At 44.6% G+C, this 18,046-nt stretch overlaps 1 protein-coding gene across 4 annotated transcripts in view; it reads right to left on the bottom strand.

Moving 5' to 3' along the window:
- Positions 1-10,483: 10,483 nt before the first annotated feature.
- The window catches only part of RBM20 (RNA binding motif protein 20), an 80,283-nt gene continuing 72,720 nt past the window's right edge, over positions 10,484-18,046 (bottom strand). For all 4 annotated transcript variants that reach the window (XM_042019300.1, XM_042019298.1, XM_042019299.1 and 1 more), the window contains one exon: positions 10,484-14,544. In XM_042019300.1, the coding sequence (XP_041875234.1) occupies positions 14,434-14,544 (111 nt within the window). In that variant the 3' untranslated portion in view covers positions 10,484-14,433. The remainder of the gene's footprint in view (positions 14,545-18,046) is intronic.

Genomic DNA, 18,046 nt, shown 5'->3' with positions numbered 1-18,046 from the left:
CAGTGAAAAGCAGAGAGAAGTTGCCTTGGGTTAGAAACATCACTGAGCGTTTCCCTTGTGCTCCCCACTGCGGATTTTTCGAAGTTTTACTTTCTGTTTTAAATATTTTCGATAGGCAGCATCTGTGCTCCTGACACCTCAGCAGTGCTGTTTGATTACAGTCTAGTCTGTTACTGTGTCACTTGGAATAAGAATTTCCACACATAATGCAGACAGCAAAAATGTATCCTATCTGTTAAATCAATCTGCTCTGTTCAGTTGCCTGTCTCTTGGCCTTCTGCTTTCTTTCCCTTCAGACCACTTTTATTTTTGCATCTTCGGCAAAGGTGCCTTCATAACATGAACTGCAAGCACAGCAAACCCATTCTTCTTCATCAGGCAGCGTCAGCTCCAGGTTGAAAGGATACTAAAACACGCCTTCACTTTTTTTAATGCTCAGTAATGAGAGCTGCTTTTGAACATCCTCGTGCAGCTCCATCCGAGAGCTGGCTGGGAACGGGGCTGTGCTGCAGACCTGCGAGAGCAGCGCTGGTCGGGGCCGGGCGCCCTTGCAAGGTGGAGAGGGATCGCGTTGCGTTTGCCCGAGCACGGAGACTGAAGTGTCACCCACTGCCATGGCTTTGCATAAACACTTCTCCGAACCACGGCCTTCCTGTCTCTGTCGTGGCTTTCCAGGACTTGCCCCTCACATTGCACAAGAAGCCTCCCCTGTTGAGGGTTCTGAGTACACCCTCCTGGCAGCGGCAGCACCGGGTTTGCTCTGTAAAACTGTTCCAGGCGTGTCTCCTCCGTGCTGCCGTTGTCATCTGTTCATTCTTGCCTTAACAAAGGGCAATCACGCATCTGAAAAGACGCTTTACTGGAAAGGGCTGAACTTGTGAAATGTTCGGAAAAATTAGAGTATTTAAGAGTTCCAGACAGTGAGTTCATTTAAAAGCTAACAACCAGAAACACAAAATGCCACCTCTACCTCAGAATAATTGCCCCTTTTTACTGGTTTACTGTGGGAGAAAATCTTAGGGAGCCATTTATTAAAACAAGGTGTGTTATTGCCTTGTAATTATTATTTGACAAGCTGAGGTCCTATGATTAATAAATCATGTGCCTGCTTTTTGTGTGTATATAATCACATGCTCTATATTTATATGGACAGAGGGTTGCAGAACATTTACCTTTGTGCTTAGGACTGGCAGGAACTTCTGTGCTATCAGGTCTCCTATCAACGGCACCATGTGATATAATCCTTATCGTGACCTTGCCAAGTTCCATCCTCAAAGCGATTCAATATTTTGCATGCACGACTGCAGTGGGGAGGCCATTCCAGAACCACACTGTCAAATGGTTGGTAACGATCTTCTAATCAAAATGTCTGATGCCTCCTTTTGATCATTTATTCTGTACCAGCACTGGCCCTTAGCACCATCAGCTCTTCTTTCTTCCCTTCCTGAGAGTATTTATGCAGAGAAAGCCTCATGCTCTGAGTATTTGCTTCGCAAAATGAAGTGAGATAGCCTCTCCTCAAGCTCACCCCAGCCTTCAGTGCAGCCTGGGCTGCACCTCTCCTGGTGCCTCCCAGGATTGCATTTTCACTTCCTATTTCCACTACTGGCAAGTCTGTTACTTGGTGATCAAAGCGTAAGCTGCCAGGGAACTTGCAGGAAAGGCTTTGGTCATTTATGCCTATGACCACCACTTTCTGCTATCTACCTTTCTCTGTCTAACATCTCAAGCCTCTTTTGTCCTGAGGTTGCTTCATATTTTCTGTCATCAGCAGTTTCACCAGTTCTCCAGTAACATTAGTGCCAAGCTCATTTACAAAAGCACTTTGCCAGATCTGCAGAGTGATGTTTAACACTCCCCTGGTAACTGCCCTCCAGCCTGACAGCCCCGCTGCTCTTACACCAGGTCTTTAGGGGGTTATACCTTGTGCAAAATCACCTCTCCCTTTTCTTAAGAACTTTCCACATGACCTCATATGAAATGTGCAATGTAAGTCCAGAGAGGTGAGATTCACCCCATTTCCTTCACTAGGCAAATGGCTTGCAGCTTGCCTTACCCAAGGAAGATAAATGGGTTTGATAAACCCATTTCATCTCATGCCATTTACCTTCCTCTCTTTTGCTAGCCTTTTCTTCACCATTTTTTTCTGAATCTGTCCACATACTGTTAAGCTGAAACCTTCATGTCTCTTCTTGCCCAAATCAGTTCACTTCTTCCATACAGGTTTGCTGTGCTCCTGTCCCTGACTGAGGGACCTGTTAAAGACATCGGGCCAGTTCTTCCAGAGCTCTGGCATGTGGATTAGCCCGTTCCTCTGCCTTCAGCGCAGGAAGCAGCCCTGAGATTTGCTTCTATCCGGTCCACAAACATTTCCATACCCCTATCCTATTATCCCTCACATCTGCAACCACATGATTAACATCCTCAGCAAAAGTTAAAGCAAAGTATGAGTTCAGGTTTTGCCCATGCCCGACACATATTAGCCTCTATCCCCTATAATCTGTTCTTCCTCCTGTTTTCTTCAGCCATATGCAACAAGGAAAAACATTTTCCCATTTTTTATTAATGTCCTTTAAAAGGCAAAACTCCGACTCGCTTTTGAGACATAGCTTTTATACCCAATTGATTCTTTTGCTTTTTAGAATGATTCCTTCTGTTCATTCTAAGTATCATTTCTGAGGTATAAATTCATTCAACTGCGGCGTCTGTCTTCAAGCTTTTCCCCTTACCTGGGTTTTATCTGCAGTGAAGTTAACTAGAATTTTATCCCCTGTCCTGGAGTCTCATCACAGTGAAATTTAGACATGTAAATCCCCAAGCTCCTAAGGAAATCTGGCTATATGGATTAGTTCCTGTTATTTATTTAAATACGCCCCTTGGAAGTCTGAAGCTGTATCAGTCACACCTGCCTTCATACAAGAGATATAATATTTTGAACAGGATACTGTTTATGCCTAAAAAACCTCAAGCATCTCAAGTCTCCAAGAAAAAATTTGACCAAAGTGGATTTTCATGATAGTTCTAGGGTAAAAATAAGTAGCTCAGTGGTGGAGCAGAAGTAAATTAGTTGGTCTTTTTCCAATTTTTTTCTACCTTACAAATATAACTGTGCCAGTCACCTTTTGTGATAAACACTAACAAGATGTTTTACCTCATCGGGGCCAAGGGCCTCAGCCAAGGCCTTTTCCTGACCATTGAGGTCTAAATGTCTACGTGCTTCTCTTCACCCCACTTCACATCTGCTTTTTTCTCCACCTCTCCTCTCCCTCCTTCTGGCTTTCCTCCCAGAAAACAGGACACTGTCCCTAAGTCCCACCACTGGACTGAAGCCAGAGAAGTGTCAGCATACAAGGATTTGACATTTTCAGCTATGTTGCTGCAAGGCACAAAGGTTTGGCCTCCCACAGCCCAGCCCGCTGAGGCAGCCAAAGAGTGTAACATCTCCTGATGTCCTGGCAGGTGTCTGAATGTGTATCCAGCCTCCTTGGCAGGCTTGGACCACCTGGTCTGGAGGGAATCAGTGCTGCTGCACCTTCACCGTAGCCAGAGCTAATAGGAGAGCAGCAGCCTGGCTGCAGTGTTGGTACAGGGAAAACCACCTCTGGTCCTCAGTAGTGTCTCCCTGGGTGCCGAGGTTGATTTGCCCCCTGTTGAGGAAGGTCCTCATGGTCTTCCCATATGCGTATGGCCAGTGGGCTGGAGGGCTCGTGCAGAAGATGGGGCTGCAGTGGCCGTGCTCAGCCCAGGGGCACCATACCTTGCCCTCCAGGCCCTCCAGGTCACAGGCTGCACTCACCCACCTCACCCCACACCATGCCAAGGCAAGCTGGACTGCAGCCTCAGGCACAAGAGATCCCACAACAGCCCCTCAGTCATGTGCACAGGGCTCCTGGGGAATGGAGCACAGCTTGGGAACAGTGGGTGCTGCTCCCAGCCAGGTGTCTCCAGGGCACTGCCCAGGCTGTGCTGACACTCCAGGTGGGCTGAGTGCTTTCCCCCATCTCTGCCCACCCCAAGGAGCCGGCCTGGCACTCTCACTGCAGGGGAAGGTGGGGTGTGTCTTCTCTCTGGGGCATGAGCCACAGAGTCAGCACTTTGGGGCTGGGTTCCCACCTCTGACGCCGACTTACTGTATGACCTAAGGCAAGTCACTTAGCTGCTTTCCTGCATTTCCTGACTCTGCTAAATGCCAGGGATAATAAGTAACTTTGTGTGAGTGCTACGAAGCTTTGAAATCTTTAGATGAAAAGGTGCTGTATAATTGCAAAGCATTTTTAATAATGCTAATCATTCACTTCACTCTGCATTGCCTGACAGTCTCAGGCTGCAGCAGCCTCCAGCAGGCAGCCAGGGAGCATCAAGCTTTGCTCAAGTGCAGCGTTTTCCTGAGTTTGTTTCTGTTTTGACCTCTTGCTGGTCCAAACAGGAATCTGAGCTCAGCTCAGGACCTGACAGAAAGCCGCAAACTCAGAACAGCTCCTGGGCCTTGCAGGCAGGAGCTTTCTGGAAAGCAGGGGTATTTGGGGGAAGGGATTTAAACAGCTGTGTTGACAACACAGACAATAGGGATCTGATTCAGGCTGAGGGGGGCTACGTGAAAGGCTGCACGACACTGAAATTAAAGCAACAGTCAAGAGCAATGAGAGGGAAGAAAGGAGGATTACTTGGGTTGAAATGCTCCTGGTTTGGAAGCAGCCACAGCCACGTGTCCCAGGAGATGCCTGGCTGGCACCAGCCTCCTCTGCATCCCAGAGAGCCTTTATCCTTTTAAATGCACTCTGTCAGGGATGCAGAGGCTTCTGGGGCAGAGTGCTTGAGTGTGAACATTAATCCAGAGGATTACAAAGGCAGGGCTTTTGTGAAGCACTGCAGATAGAAAAAGATGAGGTTATCTTCTTTAGTTAGGCCTGCAGAGCTCATGTTTAACCACAATATTATTTTTATTTGACTCACTAAAATGACAGTAGCTAGTGATACCTGCAGTTCATTGCAGTCCAATACCTCCTCTTCCAAACAGAGGAGACTCTGTGCACTGCTGGCAACTCCTGTGATTTTATCACAACTTAGATGCTTTGGGGATTATATCCTAAAATCCCAGCTCCTTGAAACAAGGGAATTTTAGCTTTCATTTATAAACAAAGTATGGCCCTAGCCCTCAAGGTTTTGTGGATGAAAGAATTGAAACCATGAAACTAGTGCAACCTAAAAGCTCAAAAAACCTGGGAGGTGAATAAAGAGATCCTAAAGTTTGTGGGCTAATAAAAAAAAAAAAAGTCAGGAAAATAAATAGTTGGCAAACAACTTTGTCTTGGGAAATGGGGCAGGGCTTGGGCTGACTCCTGGCTTTTTGGGACTTGGGGTTGCCAATATGCCTTTGAACTCTGCAGCCATTCATAAATCAACAGCAGCCACAATGCACTGGAGCTCTGGAAGTGCTGACATGAGGAAAGTGATGGGAAAAGGTTATTTTAGACATGTATGACAACTCACCTTGAAGCATTACCTGAAGCCTCAACAACCCATATCCCCTTGGAAAAGGAGTATCTTTCTGCTCTGGGAACTCATTTTGCACTGTAGCAAACCTTTTGTAGGTAAAGAGGGATTCAAAGGTTCCACAAGATCACAGAAGGGCACTGAAAGAGGTTGAATGCATGGCTTGGTCCCTTGCATTTCAGGAAAGTGATTCTTCTTTGTTTCAGTGGGTGGTCTTTGCCGAAAGCCTCCAGGACCAAATAAGAGAAAATGAGAGCTTCAAAACCCTCATAAGCTTCACTCTGCTTTATCCTGTCTGCATCTTCAGGCTCATTCACACAATCACAAGCAATCAAGACACCACAGTGGCTCTAGTTTGGGTACCAGCTGACCCACCCCAACTCCCTGCTCACACCTCGCTGCTCCTGCTGAGCCAACATCCACTCACTGAGACCACCTGCATGGTGCTTTCAGCAAACAGAATTTGCTTCCCACATTGCCTGGCTGACAAGAAGTGATTAATGAAAGTGATCTCATGCCATTCCTCACTATGGTGTGAACATGCCCCAAGTGCAGAGAGATGGAGCAGCTCCTGGAAGGAACATACTCCAACAGTATTTCTGAGGGGTTTCTTCAGTTTTTTTTCTCCTTTCACCAGGCTGGCAGAGCGCAGTGCTTCCTCACACTGCTTGCATCTGCTGCTGTTTCAAACAGGTTTCTAACTTACCTAAGTGCTCAAGTAGTTTTGAATTCAACCAGACTCCAACTGCTGGTTTTGAGATCAGACCCCATGGGAGGGGTTTGGGAAGAGATGTGCTGATAGCTGAACTACAGCAGCAGCTCATGAATCAGCACCTGCCTCTGCAGGAAGAGAAAAGCAGAGGAGCATGTAACTCACAGCCTGTGAACATGCAGTCACAGGGACATCAGCCTGCTGGTGGGAAATACCCATGAACACAGTCGTACCCATTTATTTCAGACGTCTTGGGTCTATTTCTTACACAGCCTGGCATCAGTCACACAAGGCACTGCCAGGTCTCTGTGCCCCTGTGGCAGCTGGGCTGCCTTCTGTGCCTGGCACGGGAGGGGAATATCCGATGGCAAATCCCTGCCCTGTCTCACTAAAATACCCCTTGTCCCCCTCCCTCAGGGGTCCCCCACCCCACCGCCAGGCTAATTTGTGAGTGAAAATGACAGAGAAGCTTTCTGGGATCGTTTACAGCATCCTGGATGCCTTGCTGATATCTTGGAAGACTAATATCTAGCATATCCTGCCTGCCTGAGTTAATCTTTCCCAATTGGAATCAGGCACTGGAATTGCTCAGCTGGAGTGGTGCTGATCCCCATTAGCATCAGGACAGACCTGGGCTGCTCTTGCTGTTGGTCTCAGTGTTCTTTCTTCTCGCTCTGCTATTGAGCATACCTGTTTGAGGTCTACCTTTTTTCCAGAGACCCTGCATATGGTGGCAAGGGCATCTTGGGGAGCACCAGCACCAGTCCCTATGAATGTCTTGGAGCAGCCATGTCTCGGCAAACTCATCACCACAGCTTCCACCTACAGACAGTGTTGTGGGAAGTAACAGTGAACAGGGTAGATAAGGAGGTTAGAAACTCAACTTGGGCACACCAAAACAACTTTACTTGTGATTGTAATGGTGAAGTACGTCCGATTGCCAGCTGCTCAATGCTAAAGTCCATGCGAGGCAGCTCGAGCCTTGCTCATGCACACACATGCACACACACCCCCACCCTCCAATGTGCCCACGCCTTGGGAGCCAGGACCTCTTCAATGCTCTAATAGTACTGCTGTGAAACTGGTTTTTACACCTCAGCAGTGACACAAACAGGCAAAATTTTCCTAGTTCTCCACCACAGGTGTGCAAAACTCAGTGTGGCTACACCCCCTGAGCTCAAGGTGAAAGTTTGCTGCCAAGAACACGTTGCTATCTGCCAAAGATAAACCAGCTGCAGTGCAAAAGCAGCCCAGCCAGAGAAGAAACCCACAAACAAAACAGGCTTCCTGTGTTCTCTATAGACACCAAGACAGTGTTTAAGGAAGGTGGAACTAATATGCGTGTCCTCAAACAAGGCTCACGAACAAGGGGAGGACAGCTTTTAAACAAGAGCCTTTGTTTCTAAGGCACAGGGAAGAAATTAGGCTGAGAAAGCTGCCTCCTGACCCAGGGCTGTGCTGCTGGTACTTACTGTGTTCCCTTGAGGAATAGTGTCCAAGAGTCTGCCTTGCAATTATTTAAACATTTAATAGGCTGAATTCAGCATGCCCTATGCAGCTTTCTCATTCACAAAAAGCTTTTGGAGGAGCCCACTCATTCAGATGATCCAGTTAATTAAAAATTGATGTAGGCTCCTATTTCACTTTAAAGGAAGCTAGTTCAGGTAGCTGAGTGCTGCTCCTGACAGGCAGCCCTTTAACCAGAACAGGCCTGATGTGAACTGAGAGAGCTGCTGGCTTTGGGTATCTGATTAGAAATCTCACCCTGCAGAAGGCTGATGCAACTGTGTGCAGATCAGCCCTAAGAAAACCATCTTCACAGTGTGGAAGATGGATTCTGGTGGCCCCACTTCTCCCTTGCCTGATCCCATGCCCCCGTGACAGCCACCAGGGCCCTACTGACCCTCATGTTGGCAGTAAAAGGGGACAGGTAGGAAAGAATAAATGGAAACTACCTCTGCTTCTTTCACTTCTGCATCTGGGAAGTCAGGTTCCCATGGTGCCATGAATATGTCAGGTTAGTACAAGCCTGTTCCATAAAGATTGGGGCCAGACTGCCAGGCTATAATGCACATAACTCTGCTGAGGGCAATGAAAGGGGAGGTGGGACATGGTGGGAGAGCTGGGAAGGATTCCTGACCACCAGGTCAGTAAGACTGGCTCAGGCCCTGCAATGAGAATCATAGAATCACAGAGTGTTCTGAGTTGGAAGGGATCCACAAGGATCATCGAGTCCAGCTGCTGGACAACCACAAAATTCACACCATGTGCTGTCTAAATGCTTCTTGAACTCTTGGTGCTGTGACCACTTCCCTGGGAAGCCTGTTCCGGAGCCCAACCACCCTCTGGATGAAGAACCTTTTCCTAATATCCAGCCTGAACTTCCCCTGACACAAGTTCAGGGCATTGAAAGCTTTTGTGGGTATTTCTTTTGTGTTTCACTGCTACATTACCCAGTTCCACTAAGATGTTTTAGGGAGAATCCCTGTCTCTTGTTGAGTCCCTCTCTTGTCCCCAACCCGGGGAACTTTCCCTCCACAAATACATACCGCATGCTCCCATGGCCTCATGTTGCAGCATTGCATCAGGTGAGCGAAGCACATGAGGAGAGCTTGACCTATTGACACAGGTAAGTGGAGACTGGTGGAGTCGGATGTAGGAAAATAAGCCAAGGCAAACCTGTTCTCTGCGGCTGCCCTCGCTGCCACCTGCACAAACACGGCAGAGTCCCAGGGCGCTGAAAAAGCAGGAGGGGGGAGGCTGCTCCACACAGTGCCTGTCAGCCCAGCTGATGTGCCAGGGCAGCGTCCCCCAGCCAAGCTCCACAGCAGCCTGTCCCAAAGCAGGCAGCACCATCCCCAGCTCCCTGCACACCCCTGTCCTCCCTCCTGGTCAGCTTCCCACAGAGGGCTCCTGTTTCGGGACAGCCTTGACCTGGTTGGCTCTGTGGGGCAGAGTTTTACAGCCTGGCTGTCCAAGTGAGGTCAGTCACAGCCTTGTGTCAAAGGCCAAGATGGTGTTTTGTTCACCTGTGAATTTTCCAGACCTGAGTTCCCTTTTCCACCAAGAATATTAAGCGTGACAAAACCTGGACTTGAAACATTGTGTTTGAACACCACAGTTTGGATTTTTTAAATTTTGTTTTGTTTTTCTGTTATGGATATATGATGTCATTTGCCTGATTTCTAGAGCGAGAGATTCATAGCTCCAATGAGATGGTATCACACGAACAAAGGTTTCAATACATCCAGGACAGAACTGAAACTAATTGTGCTTAAAATACATGACATGTGTGCCTCACCTGCAAAACAGTTACTTAAAAGACACTGATTTAACGAGCTGCAGAATCAGAAAGCTGACTGCCAGCCTTTCTGCCCATTTTCCCAGCCATTCAGTGGGGCAGACAGGACCCATTTCCCTCCCAGAGAGGGGGGTGGGAGGTGTAGCTCATGCTTTAATAGTGCCCCATGCCCTGCCTTGCACATGGACCAGACATTGCCTTGTCTCAATTTTCCTCCCGATGTTTTCCACGGAATGAATTCATCAAATCTGGTGGTAAATTCCCCCCTCAGCTTTTGTCCTCATTGCATTCTTTAAATATTTAGTACAAGAATGTTTCTACGTCACCCTGGCCGAGGCTGAGTATTTCCTCCCAGGAGCTCCGCTTGGTGGCAGTGGTGGTGAGCCAGGGAGAAGGCCAGAGTGGGAAAGGTCCTTGTATAGCTGGGGTGGCACTGGGGAAGACACTGCTGAAAAGAAAGAAAATCAGGAAAGGCAGAGGGAGGGCACAAGGGAAACAGAGCAATTGGGCAAACTTACGGGACTTAGGTTGAGATGATGTGGAGAAAGTGCCTGGCTGGGGAAGATTTTATGTGGCGATTTCAGAAGGCTGAGAAGACAACTTAGATGGAGACAGCAAAAAGCCATTGGGATCAGACAGCTTGCCCAGTTCATTTGAAAATAAAAAGAAAACGGGAAGTGAGGACATATCTAGAGGGACAGGAGTGGGTAATAACAATTAATAATAATTACAGAGTGAACTGCTGAGATGTGCTCACTTCAGCACCAGCTGATGGCAATCACTCACAATCTGTATAGCGGGAGCTCCCTATCAAGAACCATGAACCAAAACTTGTAGAAACTGTATTTAAAAAACAAACCTTTTGTCCCCCTGCTTCATTCTTACTCCTTAAACTATCTTTTATTCATTTTGATTTTTAATAGATCCCCTGGGAAGCTAGAAGCATGTTGTTTCTGGGACAATTGCCCACCAATGTATATGCTTTATAATTCTCTTTATTAAAATCTTTCTTCTTAAGAAACACAAATTGAAACACTTTGCAATCAGTTACACAGATCAGTTAATACTGGTGACAGTTCCTACATAATTAAACAAGTACTAACAAATTTCAACTGTTTACAAACCAAAACTTAAATTAACAAGATTATATAAGCTCAATAAATAGTACATCTGGTCCAGTTCAAGTATAATTCAACAAATCACAGCCTTAATCCTTAGAGAATAGAAAAAAACCCTGAATATAACCAGCCTAACACTAATTTAGTGTTAAAGCCAATGTGAAACTTTGTCTGATCTAATGGGGAAAATGTTTAATTCTTTCATTTTTTTCTTCAAAGAAAGTAGGTTGCAGATTGCCATTAAAGACTATTTGAGATGAATACAGATTTCACAGAGATGAAAAACATAGTCCCTATTATAAAAGTGCAATCTTTGGTTGAGATGTATTGAAATAGTTTTGATATATTAAGGAAGCTCCTTTTTAAATATCAATATTTGTTTGGCTAGACCTGAGCCTGCTTTGTGCTATATATATATATATATATAAACAGCGTGGATTATAGTGATGATGAATTATGCCAACTAAAAAAAGTCAAGATTTTAAATATAATAAACCAAGAGAAACAACACATTTTTACATAAGCTGAGGAAGGTAAAGGGCTGCCTACAGCAGAATTCTTCCTCAGCAGAATAGGTAGTAGAAAGAAGTTGAGGAGTTGAGTGCCTGTCAGCATTACATAATGGCCTGTTGGAGAGGGAAAGAGATTATCTCTGAGTTCTCAAAGTGCATCGGGCTGAAAAGTGATCATGGGCATCATTAGGAGCTACTTGAGACTTGGGATTGCTTTCAAGTGTTGAGCTTTAGGAGAGAAAAGGACCTCCTCAGAAGGGGAAGTGCCCATTTTGCTGTTCCCAGGATTTTGCAGGTTGCTGTTTTGTCAGGGCAGAGCCCAAAGGGATGGGGTGTCCAAACCACCTCTACAAATGTCTGGCTCTAATCACGTCTGTGGGGTTGCGCTCTGCACCTGCATCGCTCACCTGAGTCATCTCCCTCCAGAAGAGGAAACTGCACAGGGCAGAGATGCCATCTAGAGCCTCCTTTCTCGGTGGCAAGCAAGGGCCTGTAGCTGTGACCCAAACAAGATATCTGGAGCCAGGACATTTCCTGCTGAGCCTCAGTCAAGTCTCCACCTCTGAGACTGAAACTTAAATGACTGGGGGCTGAAGGATACCAAGACCCACTGTATCAAGAGGGGATTTTGCATTCCTAATGCAACTGTCCAGGAAAAAAACCGAGGTTAAATGCAAGCTGTGAATAATGGGAGTGAACCTGGTTCAGAACCAGAGGAGGGGTAAAGTAGTTTGAATCATCTCCCATAAATCCAAAAATAAGCCCCTGGGTAAACACTCATTTTAATTATTCTTCTGCTGCCAGTCAAAATCTCATGGTTACCTGCTGCTTTCCCTGCCTGCCTGTATCCACCTGTTGTCTGCTTTCAGAAAGTGTGATTTAAAGCTCTTTGGCCTGGGAAAGTCTTTGTTGTGGATTTGTGCCTTGCCTATAATAAAGGCAGTGGACCTGTAGCTTCTGCTGCGATACAAATAAAGAATAATAACTGTGATACTTTTCTCATTTGAGGTTACCTGGGGATAAAGTTGCTGGAGGCATATGACTTTGATATACAGTCAGCTATGTCTCACATCCAATTAAGCTTAACCACATGGTCTAACAAGCTCCCATTAGGCTGGTGAGAGACCCAGTTTGATAGCAGGGTTAGCTTCAAAGATTTGATGCTTGCATTTGTAGTGATTTCCTTCCCTTGCATTCAGTTTCTGCTGAAGGGCATGAAGGGAACTTCATATTCAGATGATACATGACCAGCTTGAGAGCTGCACTTTAGAAGACAATTGCACAATCTTTACTGCCATTTTCATCATCTTATAGCCTGCAATACAAGCTCTTGTCCTAATAGCCCTGTGCTCAAGTTTCACTGCAATGTGAAAAACAAACAGTCAAAGGAAAACCCAACCCTTGAAGGAAAAATACCTGGTTTGCAATATTGATGGTTTTTTCCTTCTCCATAGGGGAAAAAAAACAACCCCAAAAAAAAAAAAAAAAAAAAAAGCCACAAAACAAAACTAGCTGTTTTAATGACAGACGGACACAAGTCTTAACATACTTCAAGCCTGGACAAAGGTGGATTCAGGCTGTAATATTTTTCATTTCCCCTTGTGTTTTGGTAGGCTCTGTCTGAATCTGGGATGCAAAGAATCCCTCAACTTGCAAGAAGCAGGAATTCCAAATATGAAATCTGAACCTACCTCTGGTAAAAATGAGTGGAAAGCACAGGCCATGAAATGGAATAGGGCTTCAGGCACCTCTGAGACACTGCCTGGCTACAGGGTACTTCAGCGAATGACCACAGCTGCTGGCACAAGACATTATGGAACAAATACTTTGGTGGAAGCAGTTTTGGCAATTTAGCCACTTTGCAATATTGTGCAACATCCCTGTCATTCTTAAGGATAGCTAGAACCTTCTGGGAAACTATTTCCTCTGCACAACATCTAAACAGGACATCCAGTACTAGCAATTTTTACAGAACATACTGTGATGAATATTAGAGTCAGGCAAAGAATGGAAATGCCTTCAAATCCCCATCTGCCCAGCTTGCACGGGACATTTTATAAACTCTGGGATCAATCCTGGCAATGGTTTGCCTGCATATTCACTTTAGTACACAAAGCCCTATCGAAATGAACCAGAAACTTGTACAGTGCATTTCAAAGGGACTTTGCAAAATACTAAGGAACAACTGTGAAGAAACAATAGCTCATAATAATGCCAGAGCTGCTGGTGCATCCTGTGTTCTCTGTGCAGCGCTCCATGAGCCATCAGTTGTTGTATTCACCTTAAAAAATTCAGGGAAATAAAATACAAAAACAAGATTAGAAGTCTGGCGTCATGCCATAAAAACCAGGAAAATTCAACGTTGCCAAGCTGAGGAAAAGCAAGCTTTAAAGAAAACAAAAAGACCCCAAAAGCAAGGATCTTGAATAAAATGTCTGAAAGAGACATGGTCCAAACATGTGGCACTTTAAAAAGCCTCTCATGAGAGTTTCAAGTCTGTAAGACTCAAAGTTGGCACCCTCTAGAATTATCAAAAAGAAGAGTTTCAAACCCAACGGTCCCTGGAGAACACCCTGGCCACACCATGGAAAATGCTGAAACCAGAGCAGGCTGGCTGTCAGCACATGTGTTTGAACTGCCCTTGCTGTGCTGGCTGCAGGCTGTGAGGTCCCTGGGACAGACTGTGGCTCCCTCGGAATTCGCACAACACCGGCAGTGTACAGTCAGTGCCTGACAACACAAACATTTTGTCATTTCACCAAGCTCTAAGACATGGAGGTGGGTGCTGATGGGGTTTACATTATGCCATCTGCTGACTAGTTTTAGCACAATGGTTTTAGATATCCTATGCAAATCCTACTTCTCACTGGGGCAATGAGTGAAATGGCTGAAGATATTTTAAGCAACATTAACGCCTATTTATAGTCACATCTCCTTTCCTTCCAGCGTCCACTGGATGCTGAGTGCTTCTAAGTACTCCACCTGACCTGACGTGTTACATCAGAACTAAAACTTTAAGAATCCCTGAGAATTCTGATTTAATCTAGGAAACCACTCCCAGCACGCAGAGTGTGAGAAAGAATTGCTCCACTTCTAACAGATATGCCAGCATTGCTTCACCGTGGGAAACAGTTTCAGGCATTTTGGTTTTTAATGGCACTCTGGGCATAGATGCATGGAACATGCTCTTTATTTCCCCTCCTCTGTACAGTGCAAATTGACAGTTATATCATAGAAATTAAGAAAAAAAAAAAAGTATCAGCATTCACTCATTACAGCTCTTCCAGTTCATCTATATCACAGTTTTTTCTTTGCAAAGTGAGGAACAATGCCAGTGTCATCCTGAGGCAGAGGGCTGCCTTCTTCCTTCATTTTCAGGCTTTCTTCTGCAAGCTGGGATAGATACTTCTGCAATCACATAAAAAAATAAACCAAAGCATTGTTACCAAAACTGAAAATATTCAACATGGGATTCTTTATGCCTGTTCAGTGCTCTATCTCTTCCAGCATCTCAAAAGGAAAGAAAGCACATAGAAGCCCCATTTTGGTGAAAACTCAAGCCAGAAAACATGGCTGTGTCAGGCAAACTACCTGAATACATGCAGAGCCTCAGAAGTTCAGTGGTTTACTGTTTGCCACAGGGGGAACTGGTGACAGAACCAGGAGGACTCTACTCCCCATCAGTCTGTGTAACTAGACCTCACCTTTTCTCTACTCCCCTGTGCTATCGGGCAGGAACTAACTCCACTGAGTCAACTGAATTCTGCTAGGAAAGTACTGGTGTGTTAAACATAGACATGATTTCAGAGTCATGATTTAAAGTTTATATATTACATTTTCAGCATGCTCAGTTCAGAGAGACACCTTTTGTACTAGAACATTTTGTTTTAAGGGAATAATCACTCTCAGTAATAATTAACACAATTTAGCAGTTTGGCTAGAATATTTACACTTACTGTGTTTCTCTAAGATAAAGCCTCTTGCTACTTTAGGTACTCAGTGAGATTTAAAAGAACAGACACGGCCAGTGAGGCTTTCAGTCTTTTGGCAGTGTTCTTAGCTGGCAGAGCTGCACACAAAATGGATGAATGGTGACCCACGGGTGTGGGTCTGAAAATAGTGCTCAAACTATTTATTCAAGGTCAGCAGGCATAGCAATGGATGGAAAGAAGCTTCTTCAGCAGCAGCTAGTGCTGGGAAACTTACACACAATAATGTAGAGGTATTCTTATTAATGACTTACACAGCTCACATACATCCCATTCAAAAATAACTGACCTGCACATTGTTAGTATCATAAAACTCCTTTTCTAGCTATTTGCTCATTCTGATTTATTTTGAAAAGACCCTTTCACATCACTGCAAAATTTTACCTACTTGCAGGATTACCCCAGAATACAGTTTACTTTTTGGCATCCATGGGGAAGAGATTAAATGATAAATGGATATAAAAATACTAAGGGTTGTGTTAGAATTGCCACATTCTCTCACGTAAATACAAGTTTTGAATATAAGAGGTTCATCTGAAAGGGCCTCAGCAATGGTAATGAATGGACATACCCGTGACAAAGTGACAACTGCACCCTTGTTACTCTGAGTAGAGAGATTTGGCTGTGGAAATTACACAACTCTCAGTCTTGATCTCTGGGTGCAAAATTCCATGTGGCAAAAAGCCAGAGTAAATGTTACAGTAGTATACAGAGATACAGGGTCCATAAAGGCTGGGAGACATGTTCCGTACACCATGGACTGTAATAAATCACTAACATTTGTCCCTGGATCAGATAACCCAGGCTTTTGGGGCTTTTAATGAGCACCGACCAAAATAAGACTCAGTTTTATCTGCTACCTTTAGCTGATATTGTCAGCTATCATGAGTATCACAAACACCATTTTGAAGTTTGCAGATTCAGATTAATTTATAGCAAAATGGCAGTCAAGCAAAAGATGTGTGGTTTTTTAAATTTAAATACAAGTTTTGACAAATACTGCATAAAGGCAGTGGAAAACAAGATGAAATACTGCACTGAATTGCCAAGGTAGCTTTCACCAGATGAATGGTGAGAGCTTTCTGTGGTAGCGGAGAAAGGGTTGGCAAAAATAGTGGATTTTTTGGACTTGGGAATTGCAGTGGATCTGTAAATACAAATATCACCTGGGAAAATAATTTGTTATGATGAAGAGAATTAAAAATTACAGAAAGTCTGCAAGGCTGACAAAGAAACAGTTGATTTTTTTATCAGTGATTGATGTTATTCAAGGGGCATCATACTTAGATGAAGTTGACTATTTTACTTCAAGACAAGGCTTTTTGAAGAAAATTGGCAAACAAATTGTTTAGCTTTGCATTCAAATCCAAACACTGAACACATGAACATCTATTTTGGATGTGGCTCAAGGAGGTCACATGAGAGACAACAAGTAGCAAATCAGCTATAAAAGACTTAAAGCCATGACACAACTTGGGACACTGTTGTTGTCACTGGATGATGGCATTTGGCATTCAGGCAGAGAACAGGAAAACAGCTTGCAGCAGCACTCCCGTAGCTCCACTATAGTCAGAATCCCTAGCTCCTTTATTGGTGGATACAATTGTTAACTTGCATCATCACAGAAGACTTATATTTCTTGCAGAATGCATAAATGAGCATTATGGTGACTAAAAGTGTTCTAGCAACACAGAACAATGATTTGAAATTTGCTAAGTTTCCATTTGAGCAGGCAAAAGTTGGACGAGACATTTACTTCCTGTATTTAGCAAGATAAGAGGTATGGCTCGACAGAACAGCCTGTTTTTATTACTGCATTTGACAGATTTAATTTTAACAGCTTTTATAGTCTTTGTTCTTTTATCTCGATTCAGTGTTAGATATCTGCCACAGTACTCATGGGAAATCTCTTAACAGAGAGAAAAAGAGATTATTTTCATACTAAGTTTTAGTTGGGCCTTTTTTCTTATGACTTTAACAAAATAACTTAGAAAATGAGATAAAAATATAACTGACTTCTTCCCATGGAACCAATTTTCAGGGGCAAGGGCAGGAGCTGCAATCTTTCTTTAATATGAGTTTCTTAGTGACAGACTTGCATGGGATACATGGCTTGCACTGAGTGGTGCCACCTCTGGTGAATCCTTCTGGATTTTTTGTATGAAGCAAAAAAAGGCATTGAAACTGGGCACTTGTTTTTCAAGCTTGCACTTGGAAGATCCATTATGAGCAAGCATTGCAGCTCTGTAGGAAACCTTCGGAAGCCAGAGGCCTTTGTATGGTTACAGCTTATGGAACTTCAGGAAAGCCAAGAAAAAAATTCTCCCAGAGAAATTATTTGACTGTGAGTGTTACTAGAAAAGTCTATGCCTGCTAGCCAGCTAAGGAAAGAGAGCTATTACTTGAACAGAAGCAGAATTACTGCATTTACTGTGGGCAGAGGGAAGGAACAGAGAAAGAAGGAGCAGCTCTGCTTTGCTCTGCCATGACTTTTGCTAAGAGTATGAGAATGCCAACACAAGTGTGTGTGCAGTGTACACACACTGCTCACGGGCAGTGACTGCAGTGGGAGCCAAGGCCAACTCCTCTGAGGAGCCCTGAGCATGGGGCAGGTAATGCTCAGGCTGTTGTGACTGATTCTATTGATGGTGCATCTGAAAAATGACAAAGGCAGGTCTTTGATTGAACTGCAGGCACATGTGTTCTCCATGTGCTATTATCAACTGCTGATGTGTTTTTGTTATATTCTTACGGAGCAACAAGTACTGACATGCTCCTGCATATCCTCATGGAAATTACTCAGCAGGGGTGCTCTGTGTGGCTGAGCCGTTGCGCTGATCTGCACACAGGGAGGGGATTTCAGTGGGTCACAGAAAATGCCTCACAGAGTCCATGTGTCACAGAGAGCTGTGAGCTGAAAA

Source organism: Corvus kubaryi, unplaced genomic scaffold (genome assembly GCF_017639235.1).
Source record: "Corvus kubaryi isolate FWS band 111438036 unplaced genomic scaffold, C.kubaryi_AGA036_p1.0 138, whole genome shotgun sequence".
NCBI lineage: Eukaryota > Metazoa > Chordata > Aves > Passeriformes > Corvidae > Corvus > Corvus kubaryi.
The sequence above is the reverse complement of the archived record's forward strand: the minus strand, read 5'-3'. Positions and strand labels throughout refer to the sequence as shown.